Here is a 22,235-nt window from a genome sequence, read left to right on the forward strand (position 1 = left end):
CCAAACTAAATATACAAAATTCTAAGTTTCTTATTGGGAGGTTAATAATGGTTTTACAGTACAGTTACTGGCACATCAGTACAGTTTTATATCTCACTAAGATAGCTGCAAAATGCTGTGAGTCCCAAATTAGCTCCATCATCCTGAAAGCCCCTGGTCCCCGGCCCCCGGCCCCGTTTTTGCACTCCTTCCCCAGAGTTCTTTGCTTTGGTGCGATAAACTGCCAGTCCAAGTTCTACTTTGTGTTTCCCCTTCCTGTTATTGTTTAAGTTGTATCCACGAGTGAGACCATCCCATGTTCATCCTTCTCTTTCTGGCTTATTTCACTTAACATGATTTTCATCATCCATCTATTATGAGGTGAAGAAGGTGACTTCATTCGTAATAGCTGAGTAGTATTCCGTTGTGTATATACACCACAGCTTTCCTAGCTACTCATCTGTTGTTGAACACCTCGGTTGCTTCCAGCAAATTGTGCTACTGTCAACATAGGTGTACACACATCTTTCTGGATGGGTGTGTTTAGTCCCTCAGGATATACCCCAGAAGAGGAATTGCAAGGTCATAGGGTAGGTCCATTTCTAGCCTTCTGAGAGTTCTTCTGACTTCTCTCCACAGGGGTTGGACCTAATTATATTCCCAATAGCAGTGCAGGAGAGTTCCTTGAGCCCCACAATCTCTCCAAAACTTGTTACTATCCTTTTGGATGTATGATATTCTCGCAGGAGTGAAGTGGTATCTCATTGTTGCCTTTATTTGCATTTCTGTAATAAGCAGTGACTTGAAGCATATATTCATAAGTGTGTTTGGCCCTGTGGATCCCTTTGGTGAATGTTCTGTTCAGATCCTCTCCCTACTTTTGCCTAGTTTTTGTTGTTGCTGAGTTTGGTGAGCTCTTTGTATAGTTTGGTTATTAACCTTTTGCCTTATGTATGGCATAAAAAGAACCTTCAGCCATTCTGTAGGGTGGCGGTTTCTTTTAAAATTTGAAGTTTCTTCACAAATAACAAGGCGACAACAACAGAATAACTGTAATGAATGGTAATAGAAACTCTCAGGTAGCTTATTTTGTATCTGGACAGTATCAGTAAAGCAGTTATGGAATTTTAAGGATCAATCACATTATGTTAGGCAGTGACAATAAGAAAGTTGGATGCTGGGCTGGGGAGAGAGTGCAGTGGTTATGCAAAATGACTGTCCTGCCGGAGGCTCTAAGGTCCCAGATTCAACCCCAGTACCACCATAAGCCAGAGCTGTGCAGTGCTCTGATCTCTCTGATCTTTCATTAAAATAATTAAAATATTAAAAAAAAGAAAAGCTGGCTGTGAGAATGATCTTGCTGCAACATCTCATCCCATTAATCACCAGGGATGATGGGACTGACATGGTTGGCGAGGCAGGTGTCCCCTTCTTCCTCTTCCGCTCCATGTGTGTCCCTCCCAGTAGAAGAGGAGGACCTTCCCAGAATGGATGGTATGTAAGTAGCTGCATCCCCCAGCTAACACCTCCAAACAGGCTCACACACACACAAAGCTTTGTGGAGAAGGTTACATCTAGAGAAGTGCACTGTCAAAGTTGGATTGAGGCTATCCTGGAGCCAACCTGCAGTTCCTAGAGTTGAGAGGGATCTCAAATGGATTTGTTAACTTAAGTCTGATGTCTCACAAGCTTTAGTTTTTCAGTAGACAAGAGTTAAATCTTATTTCCCAATGAGATGAAAGGAGCAGGAGGCAAATGTGAAATGGAAAAGAGGATGCTTTAAAGAGTACATCTGCCTGTTCTGGAGGAGGGGGTATTTTCAGTACAAAATCTTTAAAATTGTCTGGAGTATTAGGAGTATCACTTAAATACATACTCAATATTGTATGTAATAGGTATGCACAAGTAAGATTTTTTCCTAAAGGATTAGAGAATCGTAATAGCACAGTGAATGGTTATGTGCTGTTTGCTTCATTGTGTATATTTTCAAACACAGTGAACTTCATGTGACTCAATAATTACTCATCTTTTTCATTATTTTACAGGTATATCTTTTTTATTTCTAAACATTTGAAACTACTCATGGAAAGCATTTTACCACCGAAATATTTCATTATGTATTTGTCTCAGAGTAAGGGAACCCTCAACAAATTCAAATCTGTGATTAATGAGAAAATTTGGAGTTAACAACTAATATCTATTAGCCATATTCAAGTTTCCGCATATCCCAAAATGTCTTTACTTTGTGGAAGAGATTACATACAAGGGATTGCATTGTCAAAGTTGGATTGAGATTATCTTGAGGATCCAATCAAAAATCATAAAACTGTAGTCTGGGAGATGGTTCAGTGGATAAAGCACTGAACTCTCAAGCATGAGGTCCTGAGTTCAAGCCCCAGCTGTACATATACCAGGGTGATAATCTGGTTCTTTCTCCTATATTTCTCATTAATTAACAAAAGTCTTAAAAAAAAAGAAATCATAAACTGTATTTGACTTTTGAGACATATATTTGCCTCCAGGGTTATTGCTGGGGCTCGGTGCCTGCACTATGAACCCACTGCTCCTGGAGGCCATTTTTCCCATTTTGTTGCCCTTGTTGCGCTTCTTGTAGTTGTTATTGTTGTCCAGCTATTGTTGTTAGATAGGACAGACAGAAATCGAGAGAGGAGGAAAGATAGACACCTGCAGACCTGCCTCACAGCTTGCGAAGACCCCCTATAGGTAGGGAAGTTGGGGCTCGAACCCAGATCCCTAAGCCAGCCCTTGCGCTTTGTGCCATGTGCGCTTAACCCAGCCCCCTTGTTATTTTTTTTAATCTGAAAGTTCCCCCCATCTTTTCTTTTCTTTTTTCTCATCATATTAAGTTTTTGAAAAGGCTTGTCTGATTGTCCCTCATTCCAGAATTCAAGTTGGCCTTATTCGCCACACCAGAGGTACAATGCTTCATCTTACTTTCAGGGACTTATGCTTATCGAACATATTGTTCATTTTCTGATTTTTCTTTTAACTTCTTTAGTTTTGTTATTTCTTCTGTGTTCCTTATTTTTCACCATATGTTTTCTTCCTTTTGTCCAGCAGGTAAAATGTTTTCTGTATCCCACATCCTTACTTTGTCCACTTCTGAGTTTTTATTGGGGCTTCATATCTTCAAATAGTTGTATTTAATTCATATCAGCATACTCTGCTACAGAATGCTACAGTTGGGGGCCAGGCGGTAGTGCAGGGGGTTAAGTACACATGGCTTGAAGCCTAAGGACCTGCGTAAGGATCCCGGTTCGAGCCTCTGGCTCCCACCTGCAGGGGGGTTGTCTCACAAGCAGTGAAGCAGGTCTGCAGGTGTCTTTTTCTCTCCCTCTCTGTCTTCCCTTCCTCTCTCCATTTTTCTCTGTCCTAGCCAACAACAATAATAACTACAACAATAAAACAACAAGGGCAACAAAAGGAAAAAAAAAAAAGGCCTCCAGGAGTAATGGATTTGTAGTGTAGGTACCAAGCCCCAGAGGCAAAAAAAAAAAAAAAAAAGAGAATGCTATGGTTCTATTTGGAGCATTTTCACCTGAGAATTTCCCATTTACAGTTTCCAGAGTGACTGAAATTCTTTTCTTAATGCGATTGTGTGTTATCAGCAATACTAGGTGCTCGAGACATTAGGGGGTTTGGATTAGCCCAAGCTTACTTAACTGCTAAATATTTTGTAAAATGAGTTATCGTCCCATAATAATGTCTTTTCCAAAGGGAAAACTTAATAAAAATAATAATAAAAGCTTTTGAAAAAAGAGAACATTAATCCTGCATATTGTTCCTGGGATTCAGCCTGAGGTCTCATGCTTTCAAGTCCTGTGCTGCACCTGTTTCACAGCCTCCCCAGACGTTAGAGCTCTTATTTTCTTCTTACTGGGGCCAGGTATGGCCCACCCACTAGAGCACATGAATTAAGGTATACAAGGATCAGAGTTCAAGCCCCTGGTCTCTACCTGTGGGGCGGGGGAGACGAGGTTCACAAGTAGCTGGTGGAATCATGCTATAGGTGCCTCTCATCCTGGCCTGAAAGAAATAAGAAAAACTGGCAGCAGTGGAGCTGTGTAGGCACCAAGCACTAGTGATACCTTTAGTGAATATATAAGACTGAAATTTATATTCACAGAAAATTGCAAAATAAGATAGATCCTGTGTAACCTTTCCTGCTTGCACCACTACAAAATCAAAACTAGGAAACTAATAGGCTATAGACTACTCACATCCTACTACTTTGAATGCTCCTGTGTGTGTTAAGGCCATGCTATTTTATCACTTTAAAAAAAAAATTTACTGCTACTACGGTTCTTGCTGGAGTCTGGGGGCTGCATCGCCATCCCCCCACCACACACTTAAAAAGAGAAATCGAGAGGGGAGAGAGACACCCATAGCCCTGCTTCAGTTCTTGTTATGTTTCCCCCTATAGGTAGGGAGTGGAGGGTTAAACTTGGGTCAAACTTGATGCATGGTAAAGTGTGCTCTGGGTGCACCACCACCTCCTGTCCCCAGAAGTGTAATTGTTTGTTTGTTTTTTTGCCTCCAGGGTTATTGCTGGGGCTCAGTGCCTGCACTATGAATCCACTGCTCCTGGAGGCCATTTTTTCTCCCTTTTGTTGCCCTTGTTGTGATTATTATTGTTGATGTTGTTTGTTGCTGGGTAGGACAGAGAGAAATGGAGAGAAGAGGGGGAGAGAAAATAAATCCACACAGAAGGGAAGACTTGACTTTAGATGGACTTTTTAAGAGTTATGAATAAAAAGGGGCAATGTATAAAGGTTACATGCTACATGATTCCACTTACGCAACTTTTTAAGATTTTACTTATTTTGGATAGAGACAAATTGAGAGGACAGGAGGAGACAGAAACAGCACTTCCTAAGATGTTGGCCTGTGCTCTAACAAGTGTGCCACCACCACCTGGCCTGCAATACTCTGAAACAACAAAATTCTATACAACAGGGCTAGGGTTAGGGATTGGCAGGAAGGCAAGGTAGGTAAGCATGACTGTAAAGGGGATTATTTTTATGAAGAAACAGTTCTGGGTGGCCACATGGTGGGTGCCACCTGGTTAAATATTACCAAGTTCAAGGACCAGGGTTTGAGCCCCTGCTCCTCACATGTAGGAGGTCCACTTCACAAGGGGTGAAGTAGGTCTGCAGGTGTCTTATCTTTCTCCCTCTCAATTTCTCCATCCGCACTCAATTTCTCTCTGTCCTAATAATAGAAATTAGAAAGAAAAAAATAGGAAGAAATGGCCGCCAGGAGTGGCAGATTTGTAATCCTGGCATGGTGCCCCAGCAATAACCCTAGTGGCAAAATTTAAATCTGGGGCCAAGCATCACACTGGGTTAAGTGCACATGGCGTGAAACACAAGGACCAGAATAAGGATCTCAGTTTGAGTCCCCGGCTCCTCACCTGCAGGTGGGTCGCTTCACAAGCGGTGAAGCAGGTCTGCAGGTGTATTTTTCTCCCTCTGTCTTCCCTTCCACTCTCGATCTCTCTCTGTCCTATCTGGCAACAACAATGGCAGTAACAACTATAAAAATAACAAGGGCAACAAAATGGGAAAAGTAGCCTCCAAGAGCAGTGGGTTCGTAGTGCAGGCACTGAGTCCCAGCAATAACCCTGGAGGCAAAATAATTAAAAATTTTGTAATCCCCAGTACAGTATCTTCTGGTAGCTGTTTTAAAAAAAACCAAATTACAGGGGTCGGGCGGTAGTGCAGCAGGTTAAGCGCAGTTGGCTCAAAGCACAAGGACAGGCATAAGGATCCCGGTTCAAGCCTCCAGCTCCCCACCTGCAGGGGAGTCACTTCACAGGCAGTGAAGCAGGTCTGCAGGTGTCTATCTTTCTTTGCCCCTTTTTATTCATAACTCTTAAAAATTCCATCTAAAGTCAAGTCTTCCCTTCTGTGTGGATTTCCATTGTATTGAAATAAAAGTTTATTTTACTATCCATTGGAGGGCAGTATGACTTGTTTCCAAATTTTGGCTGCTATTAATGTTAGATGCAGGTTATGCTAATATGAATTTCCATCTCCAGGATAAATGCACAGGAGTGCAGTTGCCAGGTCCTTTGTAGTTACCTTCAAACTTTATCTATCATGTTCCTCTTTACTATGGGTTGACTTCCTTCTGCAGGATGTGATACCTTCCAAGATTCTTTTTTTTTTTTGCCTCCTGGGTTACTGCTGGAGCTCAGTGCCTGCACTATGAATCCACTGCTTCTGAAGGCTATTTTTTCCCACTTTGTTGCCCCTGTTGTTACTCTTGTCACTATTATTGTTGTTGTCATTGCTATTGTTATTATTTAAGAAAGGATAAATTAACAAAACCATAGGGTAGAAGGGGTACAGCTCCACACAATTCCCACCACCCAATCTCCATATCCCACCCCCTCCCCTGATAGCTTTCCCATTCTCTAGCCCTCTGGGAGCATGGACCCAGGGTCATTGTGGGTTGCAGAAGGTGGAAGGTCTGGCTTCTGTAATTGCTTCCCCGCTGAACATGGTCGTTGACTGGTTGGTCCATACTCCCAGTCTGCCTCTCTCTTTCCCTAGTAGGGTATGTCTCTGGGGAAGCTGAGCTCCAGGACACATTGGTGGGGTCTTCAGTCCAGGGAAGCCTGGCCGGAATCCTGATGGCATCTGGAACCTGGTGGCTGAAAAGAGAGTTAACATACATATAAAGCCAAACAAATTGTTGAGCAGTCATGGACCCAAAGGTTAGAATAGTGGAGAGGAAGTGTGTGTGGTGGGGGGTACTCACTGCAAACTCTAGTGTACTTCTGCTTTCAGGTATATATTTTGCAGTAGTTTATGGATACGTGTGAACATACTCTCTCTCACAGAAACTGGTCTATATCTAGGGTTTGGGACTTTGTTAGAAAGTAATCCACCGAGCGGGTTAAGCGCAGGTGGCGCAAAGCACAAGGACCGGCACAAGGATCCCGGTTCGAACCCCGGCTCCCCACCTGCAGGGGAGTCGTTTCACAGGAGGTGAAGCAGGTCTGCAGGTGTCTATCTTTCTCTCCTCCTCTCTGTCTTCCCCTCCTCTCTCCATTTCTCTCTGTCCTATCCAACAACGACAACAACAATAATAACTACAACAATAAAACAATAAGGGCAACAAAAGGGAATAAAGTAATCCACCTGGGATGGAATTAGAGAATGCTATGAAAGGAAAGGTCTCACCCGAGTAATGAAGCTGAAGGGTTGTCATTCCACACCTGAAGTCTCTGGACACAGTTTGAGCTGAAGCATGTTGAGGTGGCAATCGTTGCGTTGATTAGGTTGTGATCGGCTGATGTAATATTATTTGATATGGATTGGGAGAGGCATGCGGGAAAGTGGGCCCCATTCTAAGGTTCCAGGACTGGGGGAAATATAGGCTCTAGTGGAGATGTGAGGTTCCTGCTGTCTTAGGGTTCAAAAAGACAATGGATAGTTAATGTTATCATCACATTATTTGGTAATTGGGTTAACTTTGAAAAGTCCTTTTGTTAGGGTTTGCTGTATAGTACCCAGTATCTTGTAAATAGCTGTGCCACTGGTTGCCTCTGAGTCACTGCTATTGTTGCTGGATAGGACAGAGAGAAGAGAGAGAGGATGGGAAGATGGGGTGGGGGGAGACAGACACCTGTAGACCTGCTTGACTGCCTGTGAAGTGACTCACGTGGTGTGAGCTTAACCCGCTGTGCTAACACCCGACTCCCGTCCTTATGCATTGTAACGTGTGCTCAACCAGGTGCGACACCATCCGGCCCCTATATGTTTTCTTTATCGGAGCACTGCTCTGCTCTAGCTTGTGATGATACAAGAGTTGAATCTGGGAACTTGTAGTCTCAGACATGAGTCTTTGCATAACTACTATGCCATCTCTCCATCTCCTGATAAAAATTTCTTCACTTTAATTACAGATGGAGCTAGCTTTGGATTTGGCAAAAAAATAACTTCTCTCAGATGTGTTTTTACCTACCAAGCATTACAACAACAAAAAAGGTAAACACACACACACAAACATCAACTTTATGAAGTTGTGAGGATTAAAAAGAACAAGGCATAATGCAAAGCACAAGGATCAGTGCAAAGATCCTGGTTCAAGCCCCCAGCTCCCCACTTGCAGGGGGAGTTGCTATGCAAGCGGTGAAGCAGGTCAGCAGGTGTCTATCTTTCTTTCCTCGTCTCCCCGTCCTCTCTTGATTTCTCTCTGTCCTATCCAACAGAAACTACAATAATAGTAGCCGCAGCAACAAATGGAAAAGTGATGGCCGCCAGGAGCAGTGGTTTTGTAGTGCAGGCACGAGCCCCAGTGATAATCCTGGAGGCAAAAAAAAAAGTACTTAAAAAAATTATCTGATTGATGTTTACTGAAATTGGAGATAACACTCTTGAACTAGACTTTGTTGTTGGTACATTATCTTGGAGGTATTTTCTGCTTCTATGACAGTTACTACACAAACTATTTTGCACTATGTGGCTGAATATTGAAAGAAATTTAGGAGGGGTTGGTTATTTTGGCAAGGGCTGAGACTTAATGACTGTCCTGTTTTGACCCATTGCACTACTGAGAGCTATGCACTGTGTCTATCTTGTAACTGAAAAGTATACATTAGATACAAGGAGCCTGACAAAGATGAAGGCCTCTCTGATATATTCTGGACTATACCTTTGAGAGTCCATATCTCCAGGTGACTTTAAAACTTGGTTTAAGGGGAGTCAGGCGGTAGTGCAATGGATTAAGCGCAGATGGTGAAAAGCGCAAGGACCGGCATAGGGATCCCAGATCAGCCCACGGCTCCCTACCTGCAGGGGAGTCGTTTCACAGGCGGTGAAACAGATCTGCAGGTGTCTTTCTCTCCCCTTCTCTGTCTTCCCCTCCTCTCTCCATTTTTCTCTGTCCTATCCAACAACAATAATAACTACAACAATAAAACAACAAGGGCAACAAAAGGGAATAAATAAATATAAACAAAAAAACTTGGTTTAAGTTCAGTGGATGAAAACAAATGTTACAAGGGGTAGAATGTTACAAGAGACTATTCTCTCAATTCACTTTTTAAAAATTAATTTCTAAAAATTGTTATTATTGGATAGAAACAGAGAAATTGAGATGGGAGGGGGAGATAAAGAGACAGAGAGATACCTGTGGCCCTGCTTCACCGTTTGAGAAGCTTCCCCCTGCAGGTGGGGACTAGGGGCTTGAACTGGGGGTCCTTACAAACTTTAATGTGTGCGCATAACCAGGTGTGCCACCTCCTGGCCCCTCAATCCACTTTTTATCAAGAGACTTCTCACGTGTTCACCACTGGTCCTTGGGGTTATCCAACAATTCAGACTCAAAAAAGCCTACAGTTAACTCAATTTCACACCAATTTATTTGGAAGCTGTAGAACAGAACCATAGGTGTCCATCAGATCACTATCACATCTCGTTTCATTGAGATAACTTTACAGTAGCAGTCTATGTAGCATAGCATCTACACAGCTCCATGAGGTAAAATATTCCCAGGAATCTCAATTACAGTTTGCTATCAAATACATGGACAGCCTCTGTCGAGATCCAACTCATCAGTCAAGAGTCCTTTTTAAATTTTTTTGTGGGAGGGGGAGAATGTAGGGGCCATCTCCAGAGTTTTACTACTCTGGGCTGACATCCAAATACTGAGCAAGAAAAGAACACACTAAAGCTTTCTCCAAAGCGGTGGGGGTCGGGCTGGAACCAGGGTCGTACACTTGACAAAAGCAGCACGCTATGCAAGTGAGTTATTTTGCTGGCCTTTTTTTCGTTTTTAGCAGAGCACTGCTCAGCTCAGTCTGACAGTGATGAGTGACTGAACCTGGCACCTCCAAGCTTCAGGCATGAGAAGATTTTTGTGTAGCCACTATACTATCTTCTAGAGCCATCAGGATTCATTTTTAATAGAAACAAACTGAGTAATAATTTTGTTGACACTTGCCAGTCTAGTATTCTGGATTAGAAACCCCGGACCTGCAGGGTAGTAGATTTTATTAATCCTCTTTCAGCCTTAACTGCCTAGGAAGTACTAAAGGTATAATTTGTAGCTTCTCCTGGAAGACTATTAATGGATGAAATTAGTATTGTGTCTATGATCCAGTCCCCAGGTTGAGTTTACTGGTAGTGACAGTGGCAAAGTGATCTAACAGTATAAACTTATCTTTGAACCTCTCTACTTGTCTTGTTTTCTTTGTGAACTGTCTTTGGGCACAGTGGGTTTCTTCTGATTTCTGTGGCTAAACTAGTACAGCACTGAACAGGGTAGGGAGAAAAAAAATGGGCCACATTTTCTCAGATTTTCTCTTTGTTATGGAGTAGATTTATGCCTGTGGGTCTAGGCCTCTGTAACCTATCAAAATTGAAAGGCCCTGTTAAGGTCTCCAAAGGATTCTCCAGAAAGCTGCTTTGGTTTCTTTATAACAATTCCTGTGAGGGTAGGGAGAGGCTGGCACCTTTGAGTACATGACTTCAATTAAGTTGCTAAATGGTGTTCTCATCTGTATTGAATTACATTTGTGGTGCCATCTACGTAACTAATACTTAACTCTCTTATGGTATAATTTAAGTAATTTGGTTGAAGATAAACCTCCTTTTGTATAATGCGTTATGCAATAGAACTTATAGTTGCCTGTTTGCCATAGATTATTTAAGCTTAAAAATAACCAGAGTCAGTAGTTAGAATTTGGGAAGAAATGTATTCAACCAAGTGGATTACTGTCTTTATTTCATCTTCACTGAATTTTGGCTAAAAACGCAGAAAACAGCGTAAATATTTTGGGGAAAAAAATTGGTGAAACAATCTTCAAAGATGTTAAATTGTATACCACTATTTCAGTAAGTACTAAGCAATGAAATGTTACATGTAACATTCTGAGATGTCAAGTCCATGGCTATAAACTTAAAAGAAATTTACAGTGCATATTGAAATTGTTACAAGTGAAAATTATAACTCTGTATTAATAAGGAAGCCCAGTTTGCTGAAGCAGCATTAATATCATTCACATCAGATATTTTTAATGAAGTGTTAGGACAAAAATGACAATGTAGAAAGGGGGTGAGTAGTTAAGGGCAACAGATTTAATTCAGATGTACAGAATTTTCATGAATTTAATAAAAATCAAGAATCATTAGACTCACATTTGCTTAAGTGCCCAAATGCTTAAATGATTCTTTATCTGGTTTTATAAACCTTAAACACAAGTGAAAATTCACATTTTTCATATATTCCTAAGTGTCAAATTATATGAACATCATAGATTTAAAAAGTACAGAAGTGCCTACTCTTAATTCCACAAATAACCAACATCCCAAAGTAACATGTGACCAACTCCTATACTGCTCTATGAATTCTTTCCAATCTCTATAATAAAATAAATGGCACTGGATCTAGTTTATGACTTGATTTAAGTTAAGGTTTCATTCATTACTTTGACCATATTAGTGCTTAACAAAGAAGAAAAATTTTCTACTATTTTATTTAAAACAAAATGACAGGTTCACATCCCTGTCTTGAGAAAAGCCAGCAGCACTTTTTAAAACATACTTAGGAGTAAAATTTGGCCAAAGCCCTTAATACCTTCCTGAATAGCCATGCAACTGAACACCCTCAGGAGATGTTACATAAGGGAGAACAACATGGAACAATTTGCACTTTCCCCCCTGGATAATAGAAACAAGGTAAAGCAAATTCAAAGTTTTGAATGAACAGCTGTCGTGTTTAATACACTTGGAGCTCTATAAAACTAGAGCTACTATCATAAATGCTTATATAGATATATACTTATTTTAAAGTTTCTTGCTTCAAAATTTAAGGATGATCTTTTTCCTTATAGTCACTTTAAGGGAACAATAAATAAAGTAGAAAATGATGAATGTTTTGCATATTTCTGTGGAAAAATGGAAAACATACTTTGAGAGGTTCAGAAAATTCACTGTACAGAATGAACAGCTTATTTATATACACTATCTGTGCAATTTTTCTTGGCAGGGGTGAATAAATGCAAGAGCTCCTCCAAGACAAGAAGCCACATTCATTCTTGTCCGAATCCTTCTGTTTCTTCTATTGCAAAAAGAAGTTTTTCTTTTAGTTGTTCATAACTCTTATATGGTGGTAGATCCAAGCGATTAAAACTAAACAGAAATAAAGACAACCATGTGTGTTAGAATAAAAAAAAACTGAAGAGATTTCTAATACATTATTTTTAAAAACACATTTGAAAAACTAAGTGGATAGAGGAAGTATGTAAAGATTTTTGCCAGGTATGTTCTACCAGCTTGCTAATATATTAACATAATACCACAGTCTATTATATTCATATTTAAGATCTATTAATGAAAACAATTCCTGGGAGTCAGGTGGTAGTGCAGCAGGTTAAGCGCATGTGGTGCAAATTGCAAGGACTGGCCTAAGTATCCCGGTTCGAGCCCGGGCTCCCCACCTGCAGAGGAGTCGCTTCATAGGCGGTGAAGCAGGTCTGCAGGTGTCTGTCTTCCTTTCCTCTCTCCATTTCTCTTTGTCCTATCTAGCAACGACAACATCAATAACAACAGCAACAATAAAATTAAAAAAAGTAATTCCCAGAGAAAACTGTGGTTATACTGATAAAGACTGAATTTTTTTTAAATCACCAACTTTCTGTTTTCTATGCTACTGTATCATGACCCCCCCCAACTTCCCTTAAGTTAGAAGAATCTCTTCTAGAATATGCCATCTTCCCAGAAACTGAAGATATAAAATGATGAAAAACTAAAGTGCATTTCAAATAAGCTCACTGTATAATCCTCTCTAAAATAAATATCAGCCCTGCCAGGATTGATAGCTGCTATGTGAAGAAGACTGAAAATGTTATGTACATCCAGGTACTTTTTTTTAATGGTTATTTACTTATTTATTTATTCCCTTTTGTTGCCCTTGTTGTTTTATTGTAGTTATTATTGCTGTTGTCATTGTTGGATAGGACAGAGAGAAGACAGAAAGGGGGAAAGAAAGATAGACACCTGCAGACCTGCTTCACTGCCTGTGAAGCAACTCCTCTGCAGGTGGGGAGCCGGGAGCTCGAACCGGGATCCTTCTGTCAGTCCTTGAGCTTTGCACCACCTGCACTTAACCCGCTGCGCTACCGCCCAACTCCCCATCCAGGTACTTTTCATTAACAAAGATGAAACAAATTTGATGAAAAAGTCACTGAGTAGCTGGACTGGGATTTAGAGGTTTGTGTTTCCATGCTACCAGTGTGCAGTGAAACAGATCTGAGTAAGACAACCTTTCACTTTATCTTGTGAAATGTTTCTATAGACTCAAATAGTTTCTCTCTTACCAATTCCCATCTGCCCTTGCCCCCACTCCTATGTTAGTTGCTTAAAAATCAAGACCTTTTTTTCTTCTTTTTTTGCCTCCAGGTTTATTGCTGGGGCTCCCGGCGGCCATTTCCCCCCTCATTGGATAGGACAGAAATTGAGAGAGGAAGGGAAGATAGGGAGAAAGATAAGACACCTGCAGACCTGCTTCACCTCTTGTAAAGCGGCCCCCCTGCAGGTGGGGAGCCAGGGGCTCAAATTGGGATCCTTGAGCAGGTCCTTATGCTTATACTATGTGCACTTAACCCAGTGCACTACCACCTGGCCCTCTCAAAGACCCTTTTGAAACAAGGCACGGAATAAAAAAAAATGCTATTCTCAGTTCATTTTAATCTTTTATACAAACAGGAGTTAAATATATTTGTAGTGGATATATGTATTCAATCCCTATCCAAAGGTACATTTTAAAGGTGTTCTAAGCCAGAAAAAAACTTAAGAGTTTAAAAGGGTCCTTCCTATCCAGTCACTTTCAGTTTTTTAATTTTTCATATATAACCTGCTTCAAGTTCTATCTATCAAATTTCCTATCTCTTCCACCCTGACCAGGTCTACTGCTTAGAAGTCCTTACCTGAATCTTGGCTTCTACTTTTTTTTTTTAAAAAAATTTATTCATTTATTCCCTTTCATTGCCCTTGTTTTATTGTTATAGTTATTGTTGTCGTTCTTGTTGGATAGGACAGAGAGAAATGGAGAGAGGAGAGAGGGAGAATGACACCTACAGACTTGCTTCACCACCTGTGAAGCAACTCCCTTGCAGGTGGGGAGCCGGGGGCTCGAACTGGGACCCTTATGCTGGTTCTTGCGCTTTGCGCCAACCTGCGCTTAACTTGCTGCACCACTGCCCGACTTCCCATACTTCTACTTAAAAAAACCTTTTTTTTATTATCTTTATTTATTGGATAGAGAGCCAGAAATTGAGAGGAGGGGGAGACAGAGAGACGGAGAGACACCTACAGCCCTGCTTTACCACTTGCAAAGCTCTCCCCCTGCAGGTGGGGACCAGGGGCTTGAACCTGGGTCCTTGCGCACCATTAACATGTGCGTTCAACCAGGTGCACCACCACCCGGCCCCAGCTTCTACTTTTTATCTTCTTACAATCTACCCTGCTAGAGGTCCATATCTTTATATGCCAGTTGAAAAAATATATCTATTTTCTTTTTACTGCCTTTAATTACTACAGGGATGTGGAGGAGGGAAGTCTCATCAACTTAATGCTAAGTACAACAAAAGTCTTTCTGTTCTGTAACCACATTTAGTTGATGTTTCTCTTATGGCATGGGATAGTCTTTTCTCCCTATAAAATTTTCATCAAGAATAAGCCAAAATGCTACAATTTCAAGATGTTTTCCAACATCTTATATAGACTTAACTTCCCTCTTTGTAAGGTTATTTCTATTTTAACATTTTGTTTAGACTTCTTCCATTATATTCTTAAGCCCACTCTCCAAAATCGAGTAAAATATTAAAAATAAACATAAGAAAATCTGTCTAGGGGAGTCGGGCGGTAGCGCAGTGGGTTAAGCGCAGGTGGCGCAAAGCGCAAGGACCGGCGTAAGGATCTGGGTTCCAGCCCCCGGCTCCCCACCTGCAGGGGAGTCGCTTCACAGGCGGTGAAGCAGGTCTGCAGGTGTCTATCTTTCTCTCCCCTCCTCTGTCTTTCCCTCCTCTCTCCATTTCTCTCTGTCCTATCCAATAACCACATCAATAACAACAATAATAACCACAACAACAATAATAATAAAAAAAGACAAGGGCAACAAAAGTGAAAATAAATAAATAAAATTTTAAAAAAATCTGTCTACACAGATGAGAAGGTAAAAAATAAGTCCTACCAGATACTGTACTAAATTCCATAGTTAGACATACCAAGGGCTCCAAAATATCAGTTTTTTTAAGTATTTATTTTCTCTTTTTTGTTGCCCTTGTTTTTCATTATTGTTGTAGTTATTATTGTTGTTGATGTCGTCATTGTTAGATAGGACAGAGAGAAATGGAGAGAGGAAGGGAAGATAGAGAGGGGGAGAGAAAGATAGACACCTGCAGGTCTGCTTCACTGCCTGTGAAGTGACTCCCCTACAGGTAGGGAGCTGGGGGCTCGAACAGGGATCCTTACGCCACAAAATATCAGTTTTTAACTTCTTGTATTCTGTAATGTAAAACTGATTCATCTTATACTTTGATTGAATCTTTTTACCCATGATAATTTGTAAGTTTCTAAAATTGATTTAGGAATGTTTGTTTACCAAGACATCACACACACACACACACACACACACACACACACACACACACACACACACACACGTAATCTCCTTTGTTTATTACTCCACCAATCTCATCAGAAAAGTCTTAGAAGTTCCTACGGTCATGGTAAAATAGAGATGTTTTCCCAAATTCTAATTTTTTGCTTTAGACCTCAATTTTCTATCAGCTGTCTTAGAAGTAATAGACTTGCTTTTCTTTTTTAAAATTCTATTTACTTGATGGAGATACACTTGCAGCACTGCATCACTCCTCGTGAAGTTTTCCCCTGCTGAAGGGGATCAGGGGCTTGAACCCATGTCCTTGGGTTTTAACACCCAGCCTCAAGACTTGCTTACTTTTCAAGAAAGCCCTAAATTCTCTAGTCTAAATAAATGTACTTTTATTCTTTCAAATAAAAATGTTTTCCACAAACTCTAGTTCATCTTTCAATTCACATTTGAAAGCTTCCTTTTAAGACAGACAACTTCCTCTAGAATGCCGAGTCACAAAAGACTTCATATTTTGTCATGTGAATTATAAAAAAGTATGTACTGAGGCGTTAAGATTCAATAAAATTAATTTTCACTGTTCATAAAATATAATATTAAACAAGCCTGTCAATTTTTTTTTTCCTCCAGGGTTATTGCTGGGCTCGGTGCCTGCACCATGAATCCACCGCTCCTGGAGGCTATTCCCCCCCCCCTTTTGTTGCCCTTGTTGTTGTAGCCTCGTTGTGGTTATTATTATTACCATTGTTGATGTTGTTCATTGTTGGATAGGACAGAGAGAAATGGAGAGAGGAGGGGAAGACAGAGAGGGGGAGAGAAAGACAGACACCTGCAGACCTGCTTCACTGCCTGTGAAGCGAATCCCCTGCAGGTGGGGAGCTACTTGCACTTTGCACCACGTGTGCTTTTCACCCACTCACTGCACCACCGCCCGACCCCCAAGCCTGTCAATTTTTAAAAAACTGCTTTAAACTGGAAGTGTAGGTGTTGAACACACATCAGGCTGCTGCATTAATTTGTACTAAGGCATTCAGCAGTCTTAACTACTTTTGGTTGTGTATTACAGGTACAAATATAAAAACGTTAATATGACTTGATATGAAGATAGTTTTGACATCCTGAAAGAACCGCATACCCTAAAAATTCTTTTGCATGAACAACTAACTCTTCATAGTTCTATGACAAATTTCCCTACATTCACTCTTGTAGCCAATTTCTTTTGTTGGCAAAATGATCCCTTTAAAATGCTTCTATATAATTTAGCCCCTAGCTACATGTCCAGATTCTTTTTATCTCCCTCCCCCATTCACTAAATCCATTCATATTCAAATCTTTCATTTCCTTAAAAAATGATTTCTGACCTCAGGACCTTTACAAAGAGTATAAAAATGTATTTCCCCTGTTACTTCACACAGTATACTGTTTATCAAAGTCAGTGTAAACATTATTGTTTTTAAGAAGTCTACATGAACACCTAATTTGGGTCACAGTTACAATTACAATACTCACTTATTTCCTCCAGAAAGTATTTTCTAGAGTCTATGAATACTTATGTGCTTATTAGTTTATTTGTGCATAAATTAACTCCATAAAAGGGAAGGAACACTGTTGGTATGCTTTAAAAACCCCTTCTGTTTCATTTGGTTTAATCCCCCCTGCATTCTATTTACATAACACTGTATTCTATTTACATAACCTCTGTTAACAAGCACCACCTTCCCTCCAGGGCATTGGTGGTTTAGTGGTAGAATTCTTACCTGCTCCGCCCCCTCTCTCCTTGTCATAGTGATTTTCACCAGTCACTTTTCTCTCCACCCTCTCTGCGTCGCATCCTGTTCCCACCCTACTGGGCTAGTATATTTATAAGGACAAGATTGTTTGTAGTTTTAGTTTAGCCTAGCTTGGTATAGATTGCGCTGCGTCCTGCATGAATAAAGAGATACTGCGCACAACCCAGCCATGAGTCCCGGGTCGTCTGTTACCTGCCCGTGAAGCCAGCCTGGCGAAAACAACAGAACACTTCAATCTTACACATAGTGGGAACTCTATAAATATTTGCTCAATCATTGGATCACTTCTCTATGATTTGCATTAGCCAAGAATAAGTAATTCTATAAAGGTTAGTAAAAGAAAGCTTTATGACTACTAGTCTAGTCTAAAAATTGCAAGTCTGGCTACTTTAAAGAACAAGCAGTTATACTGCATCTTTATAAAAACAAATCACCTCCACTGTCATAGTCCATTTAGGATTTTTGAACTTACCATGTATGGCTTCTTGGTAACCAGGTGTCTTTGCCAACTTTTTCAATGCAAAATTTTTGAGGCCCATTACTTCCTAAACCAGGAAAATAAGGTAGTATTTATCTAGTTTCTTAAGCATATTGGTTTTGACAACTAGTTAAAACTGTATCAGATGGCCATATGAATAACACAATATAAGGTTGCCTACACTTAGAGGAATAATTTTAACACCTATGGAAAAGTAAGTATATGCAGAATCTTGCTTTCACAATCACCAAAAGGAAACAAAGCAGTGGCCAAGCAGGCTATGTGAGCAGACTTTCACTTTTGTCTTCCAAGTATATTTAATACTAACCACTTGTCTTTCTTTTGATAGAACTCTACATAGAACATACAGCAGTCTTGGGTTTAAATCTTTATAGACAAAGGCACTTTCACAAACTTATCTACAGAGAAACAAAAGTAAAACCATTTACCCATGAGCTCAGCAAATCCTCCGAGAGGTAAACGGCAGGTCCCAGTGACAAACTGCAATAGCCTCATTCTTACTTCATTATCTGTCTCTTTTACAAACTGAAACAAAATCAAACTTTAGTATAAAGGCAAATGCTTAATTATTTTCAATAATGGAAAAAAGACATCTGAAGAAGTTATGTAATACTGAAAATCAGTTTATAAAAATACATGGTAAGTGGCTATCACATACTATGGGGAGGCATTAAGTTAAATAACACTGTTAACTTCATTTAATCCACAAAATTATACTGTATGTTAGTTACACACACTCATCTTACAGAGAAGAAACAAGGCTTAGAAATACTGTCATTTGTCCAAGGCCGTACCATTAAAAGGTACAATCAAAATGGATGTAGTTGGCCTATATCATAGTTATCACCCGCCGGCTCTTGTTAAAGCACTCTGCTGTACACTTCGTATGTGTTTCGCCCTCACAGTACTATGAGAGGCACAATCACTAGTATCCCTACTATACATGTAAGAAAACAGGAGTAGGGAGGAAAAATAATTTGTACTTCTCAAATAATAGCAAAATCAATAATAGAACTCATAGGTGAACTCAAATCTGGTGGCATTATCCTGACCTGAGCCGCTGAGCCCATTTTCCTGTTTAAGCTACCAAAACCAGTGATCATGTCTTAATTTCCACTCAGTAACTGACAGTATTTTTCTCCCACTAAACACCCTTTTCATAACTTGTTCTTCATAATGGCAAATTCAATGTGTGTATTCTCTTAAAAATACCTATTTCACTAGTTTTTACAAAGAAACATAAATGGGCAATTTGACTAAGTACTGATTTGAATTGGTGTGAGTGATAGTAGAGCAAAGGATATAAGGAACAGAGTGAATAGAAATGTATCTTTTTTTTTTGCCTCCAGGGTTACTGCTGGGGCTTGGTGCCTGCACTATGAATCCACTGCTCCTGGAGGCCATTTTCAGTCTTTTGTTGCCCTTGTTTATCGTTGTTGTTACTATTATTGTTATTGCTGTTGTTGTTGGATAGGATAGAGAGAAATCGAGAGAGGAGAGGAAGACAGAGAGGGGGAGAGAAAGACACCTGCAGACTTCACTACTTGTGAAGTGACCCCCCTTGCAGGTGGGGAGCTGGGGAGCTGGAACCAGGACCATTACACTGGTCCTTGCACTTTGTGCCATGTGTGTTTAACCCACTACAGTACCACCCAGCCCCCGTGAATGTATCTTTTTAAAGACTACACTTTAGCAAAAGGATAAAATAAACACTATTAATCCTGACCAAAAGTCCTATGTAGAATTGTGCTGAGGTACATTTTCTCAGGACAAAAAAAAAATAGAGTTAATTACTAGCTCTAGCATAAACTTTACCACTCCCCATAAAATAAACTCAACCAGAAAAACCCAACTATTCACTTGAGTCTACATGACTCCAAAATGTAAGCTCCTCAGCTATATTGATAAGACATCAGCAAAGAAGGTCTGGGAGCACAAAGTGGTGATGAAACGACAAGTAGAGAGTATACAGGGCAAGATCACAGACACCTGTATCGAGTCTGTATGTGATGCAATCTATCTTAAGCCTAAAGATGGATTTATCCATAGTGCTTTCATTTATGTTTTTTAAAGCTTTTTCTCTAAGTTTTTGTTATATTTATTTATTTATTGGAAAGAGACAGCCAGAAATCGAGAAGGATGGGGGTGACAGAGAGGGAGACAGAAACATACCTGCAACATTTTTTCACCACTCATGAAGCTTTCCCCCTGCAGGTAGGGACCAGGCACTCAAAACAGGGTCTTTGCACAATGTAACATGTGCACTCAACCAGGTGCGCCACCACCCACCTGTTTTTTTTTTGCTGTTGTTTATTTGTTTTTTATAATATGTACTATGCAATAGTTTAGAATTCAAAGGTAGTAAAGAGACACAGCAAAATAAAGTGACTTTTTCTCACTTCTATTTCCTGCTGTTCAGGCTCAACTTTGGAAATTAAAATAAGCAATGTAAAATACCTCTTAACTATTTACACTATATACTTTTGATTTAGAGCTGGAAGGCAAAAATGACAACTAAAAACATTACCATTTTTTAAAAAAATGAACTATATTTAAAATCACTGTTCTTTTAAAAAATTTACTACTCTTTCAAAAAGAAAAGCAAATACCTGCCAAAACCAAATGATTTGCTTGCTGTTTCTTGTATAATGTCGATACACAGTATTTCTCTGCCAATCTGCCAAGTCAACTTCTTGCATACCACACAGCATAACCTGGGAAACAAGAACATCACCCAATCAAGAGTCAGTGGGAAGAATAACTTGGTATGACAGCTACACATATACATATATTACACCAACAGCTAGAAGCTCTACAAGTAACAATCACAGGAAGCAAATTCAACCATATGTGTAGCCATTTAGCGTAGGGAATTCTTTATTACTTTATCTGAGTTTATTTCAAACTGAAAATGTTTATTTACAATAAAGAATATCTGTTCCAACAAATATATCCCAAAGTAGGCAGCCAAATTTTTGTTAGATTTTAAGCTTGAATGTCTTATTTATTTATTTAAACCAGAGCACTACTCAGCTCTGGCTCATGGTGGTATAGGGGACTGAACCTAGGACTTTGGAACCTCAGGCATGAGTCTCTTTGCGTAACCATTACTCTATCTGCTCTTGCTGTATGTCTTACTTTTCTGAGAACATGACAGACCTTAAGATTTTTACCTTGCCTTACCTTGCTATTTGTAAAAGAACCTTCTCTACACTTCCCTTTTCCTATATTTACGTAGTGTTCCAGGAAATACAAGTATAGTGAGTCAACACTGTTTACAATTCTAGAAATATAGCAATAGCAATACCACTCAAACAAATGTTAAATATTAGATCAGGTATGTCCCTAAGAAACTAGACGAATTGTTGCTATTTGATAGATTTTGCAATGCATTCTCAATATAATTGGTTGAAAGAGATTTCTCTTACAAATTACTTTGCAGAATTGAAAATAAGAGTATATCAAGAATAAATGTTTTTGTGTGTATATATATAATATGCAATTTTAATTACTGCATAAAAATCAAGTACTGAATAAAATTTTAATTCCTTGCCTTTTTTAATTGAGTTATAAAGAATTAAAAAAAATCTATTTACAGAAAGAGAGACACAAAAGTAGAAAGGGGCAGAACAATTATTTATTTATTATTGGACAGAGACAGAGGTAAGTTGAGAGGGGTGGAGGAGATAGAGTCAAAGAGACTGAGAGACATCTGCAGCCCTGCTTTATCACTCATGAAGCTTTCCCCTTACAAGCAGGGGCTTGAACCTGGTCCTTGCTAACTATAATGAGTGTGTTTAACCAGGTGCGCCACCACCTGGCCTCTCAGAACACTTCTCAGTTCTGGCATATGGTCGTATTGGAAATTGAACCTGGAGCCTGAGGCCTCAGGCATACAAATTGGTACTTTAACTGGTTTCGTATCCCATCTTTCCTTTTTTTCTTTTTTTTCTTCTAAATGTATTCTGGATTTAAGAACTTTGTCCTAGTAGTTGCTCCCAGTGTGTTGTTTGCAGGGGGAATGCTTCACAAGTGGTGAAGCAGTGCCTCAGGTGTGTTGCTGTCTCTCCCTGTCTCCCCACTCCCCTTTTGATTTCTTTGTCCCTACCTAATAAATAAATAAATGATATTATATTACATTATAAAAAGTGTTGTTTTAAGATACTTTCTCGGTTTTGATGAAATGCAATTTATCCTTTTAGTATTCTCCCTTAATAAAACTGCTTATACAGTTTTTTCATGATTCTTTTTAACTTTACTATTTATGTTATAATTTTTAATTGATCTTTGTTTATACAAAGGCTCAGAAAGAGATCAAGGTT

At 39.7% G+C, this 22,235-nt stretch overlaps 1 protein-coding gene across 4 annotated transcripts in view; it reads right to left on the reverse strand.

Moving 5' to 3' along the window:
- Positions 1 to 9,355: 9,355 nt before the first annotated feature.
- WWP1 (WW domain containing E3 ubiquitin protein ligase 1) overlaps positions 9,356 to 22,235 on the reverse strand; it is a 108,867-nt gene continuing 95,987 nt past the window's right edge. For all 4 annotated transcript variants that reach the window (XM_016185659.2, XM_060199306.1, XM_007517349.3 and 1 more), the window contains 4 exons: positions 20,523 to 20,627; positions 18,342 to 18,438; positions 17,887 to 17,959; positions 9,356 to 12,143 (listed from right to left, as the gene is read on the reverse strand). In XM_016185659.2, coding sequence (XP_016041145.1) covers positions 12,044 to 12,143; positions 17,887 to 17,959; positions 18,342 to 18,438; positions 20,523 to 20,627 — 375 coding nt within the window. In that variant the 3' untranslated portion in view covers positions 9,356 to 12,043. The remainder of the gene's footprint in view (positions 12,144 to 17,886; positions 17,960 to 18,341; positions 18,439 to 20,522; positions 20,628 to 22,235) is intronic.

This window comes from Erinaceus europaeus, chromosome 1 (assembly GCF_950295315.1).
Source record: "Erinaceus europaeus chromosome 1, mEriEur2.1, whole genome shotgun sequence".
NCBI classification, from domain to species: domain Eukaryota; kingdom Metazoa; phylum Chordata; class Mammalia; order Eulipotyphla; family Erinaceidae; genus Erinaceus; species Erinaceus europaeus.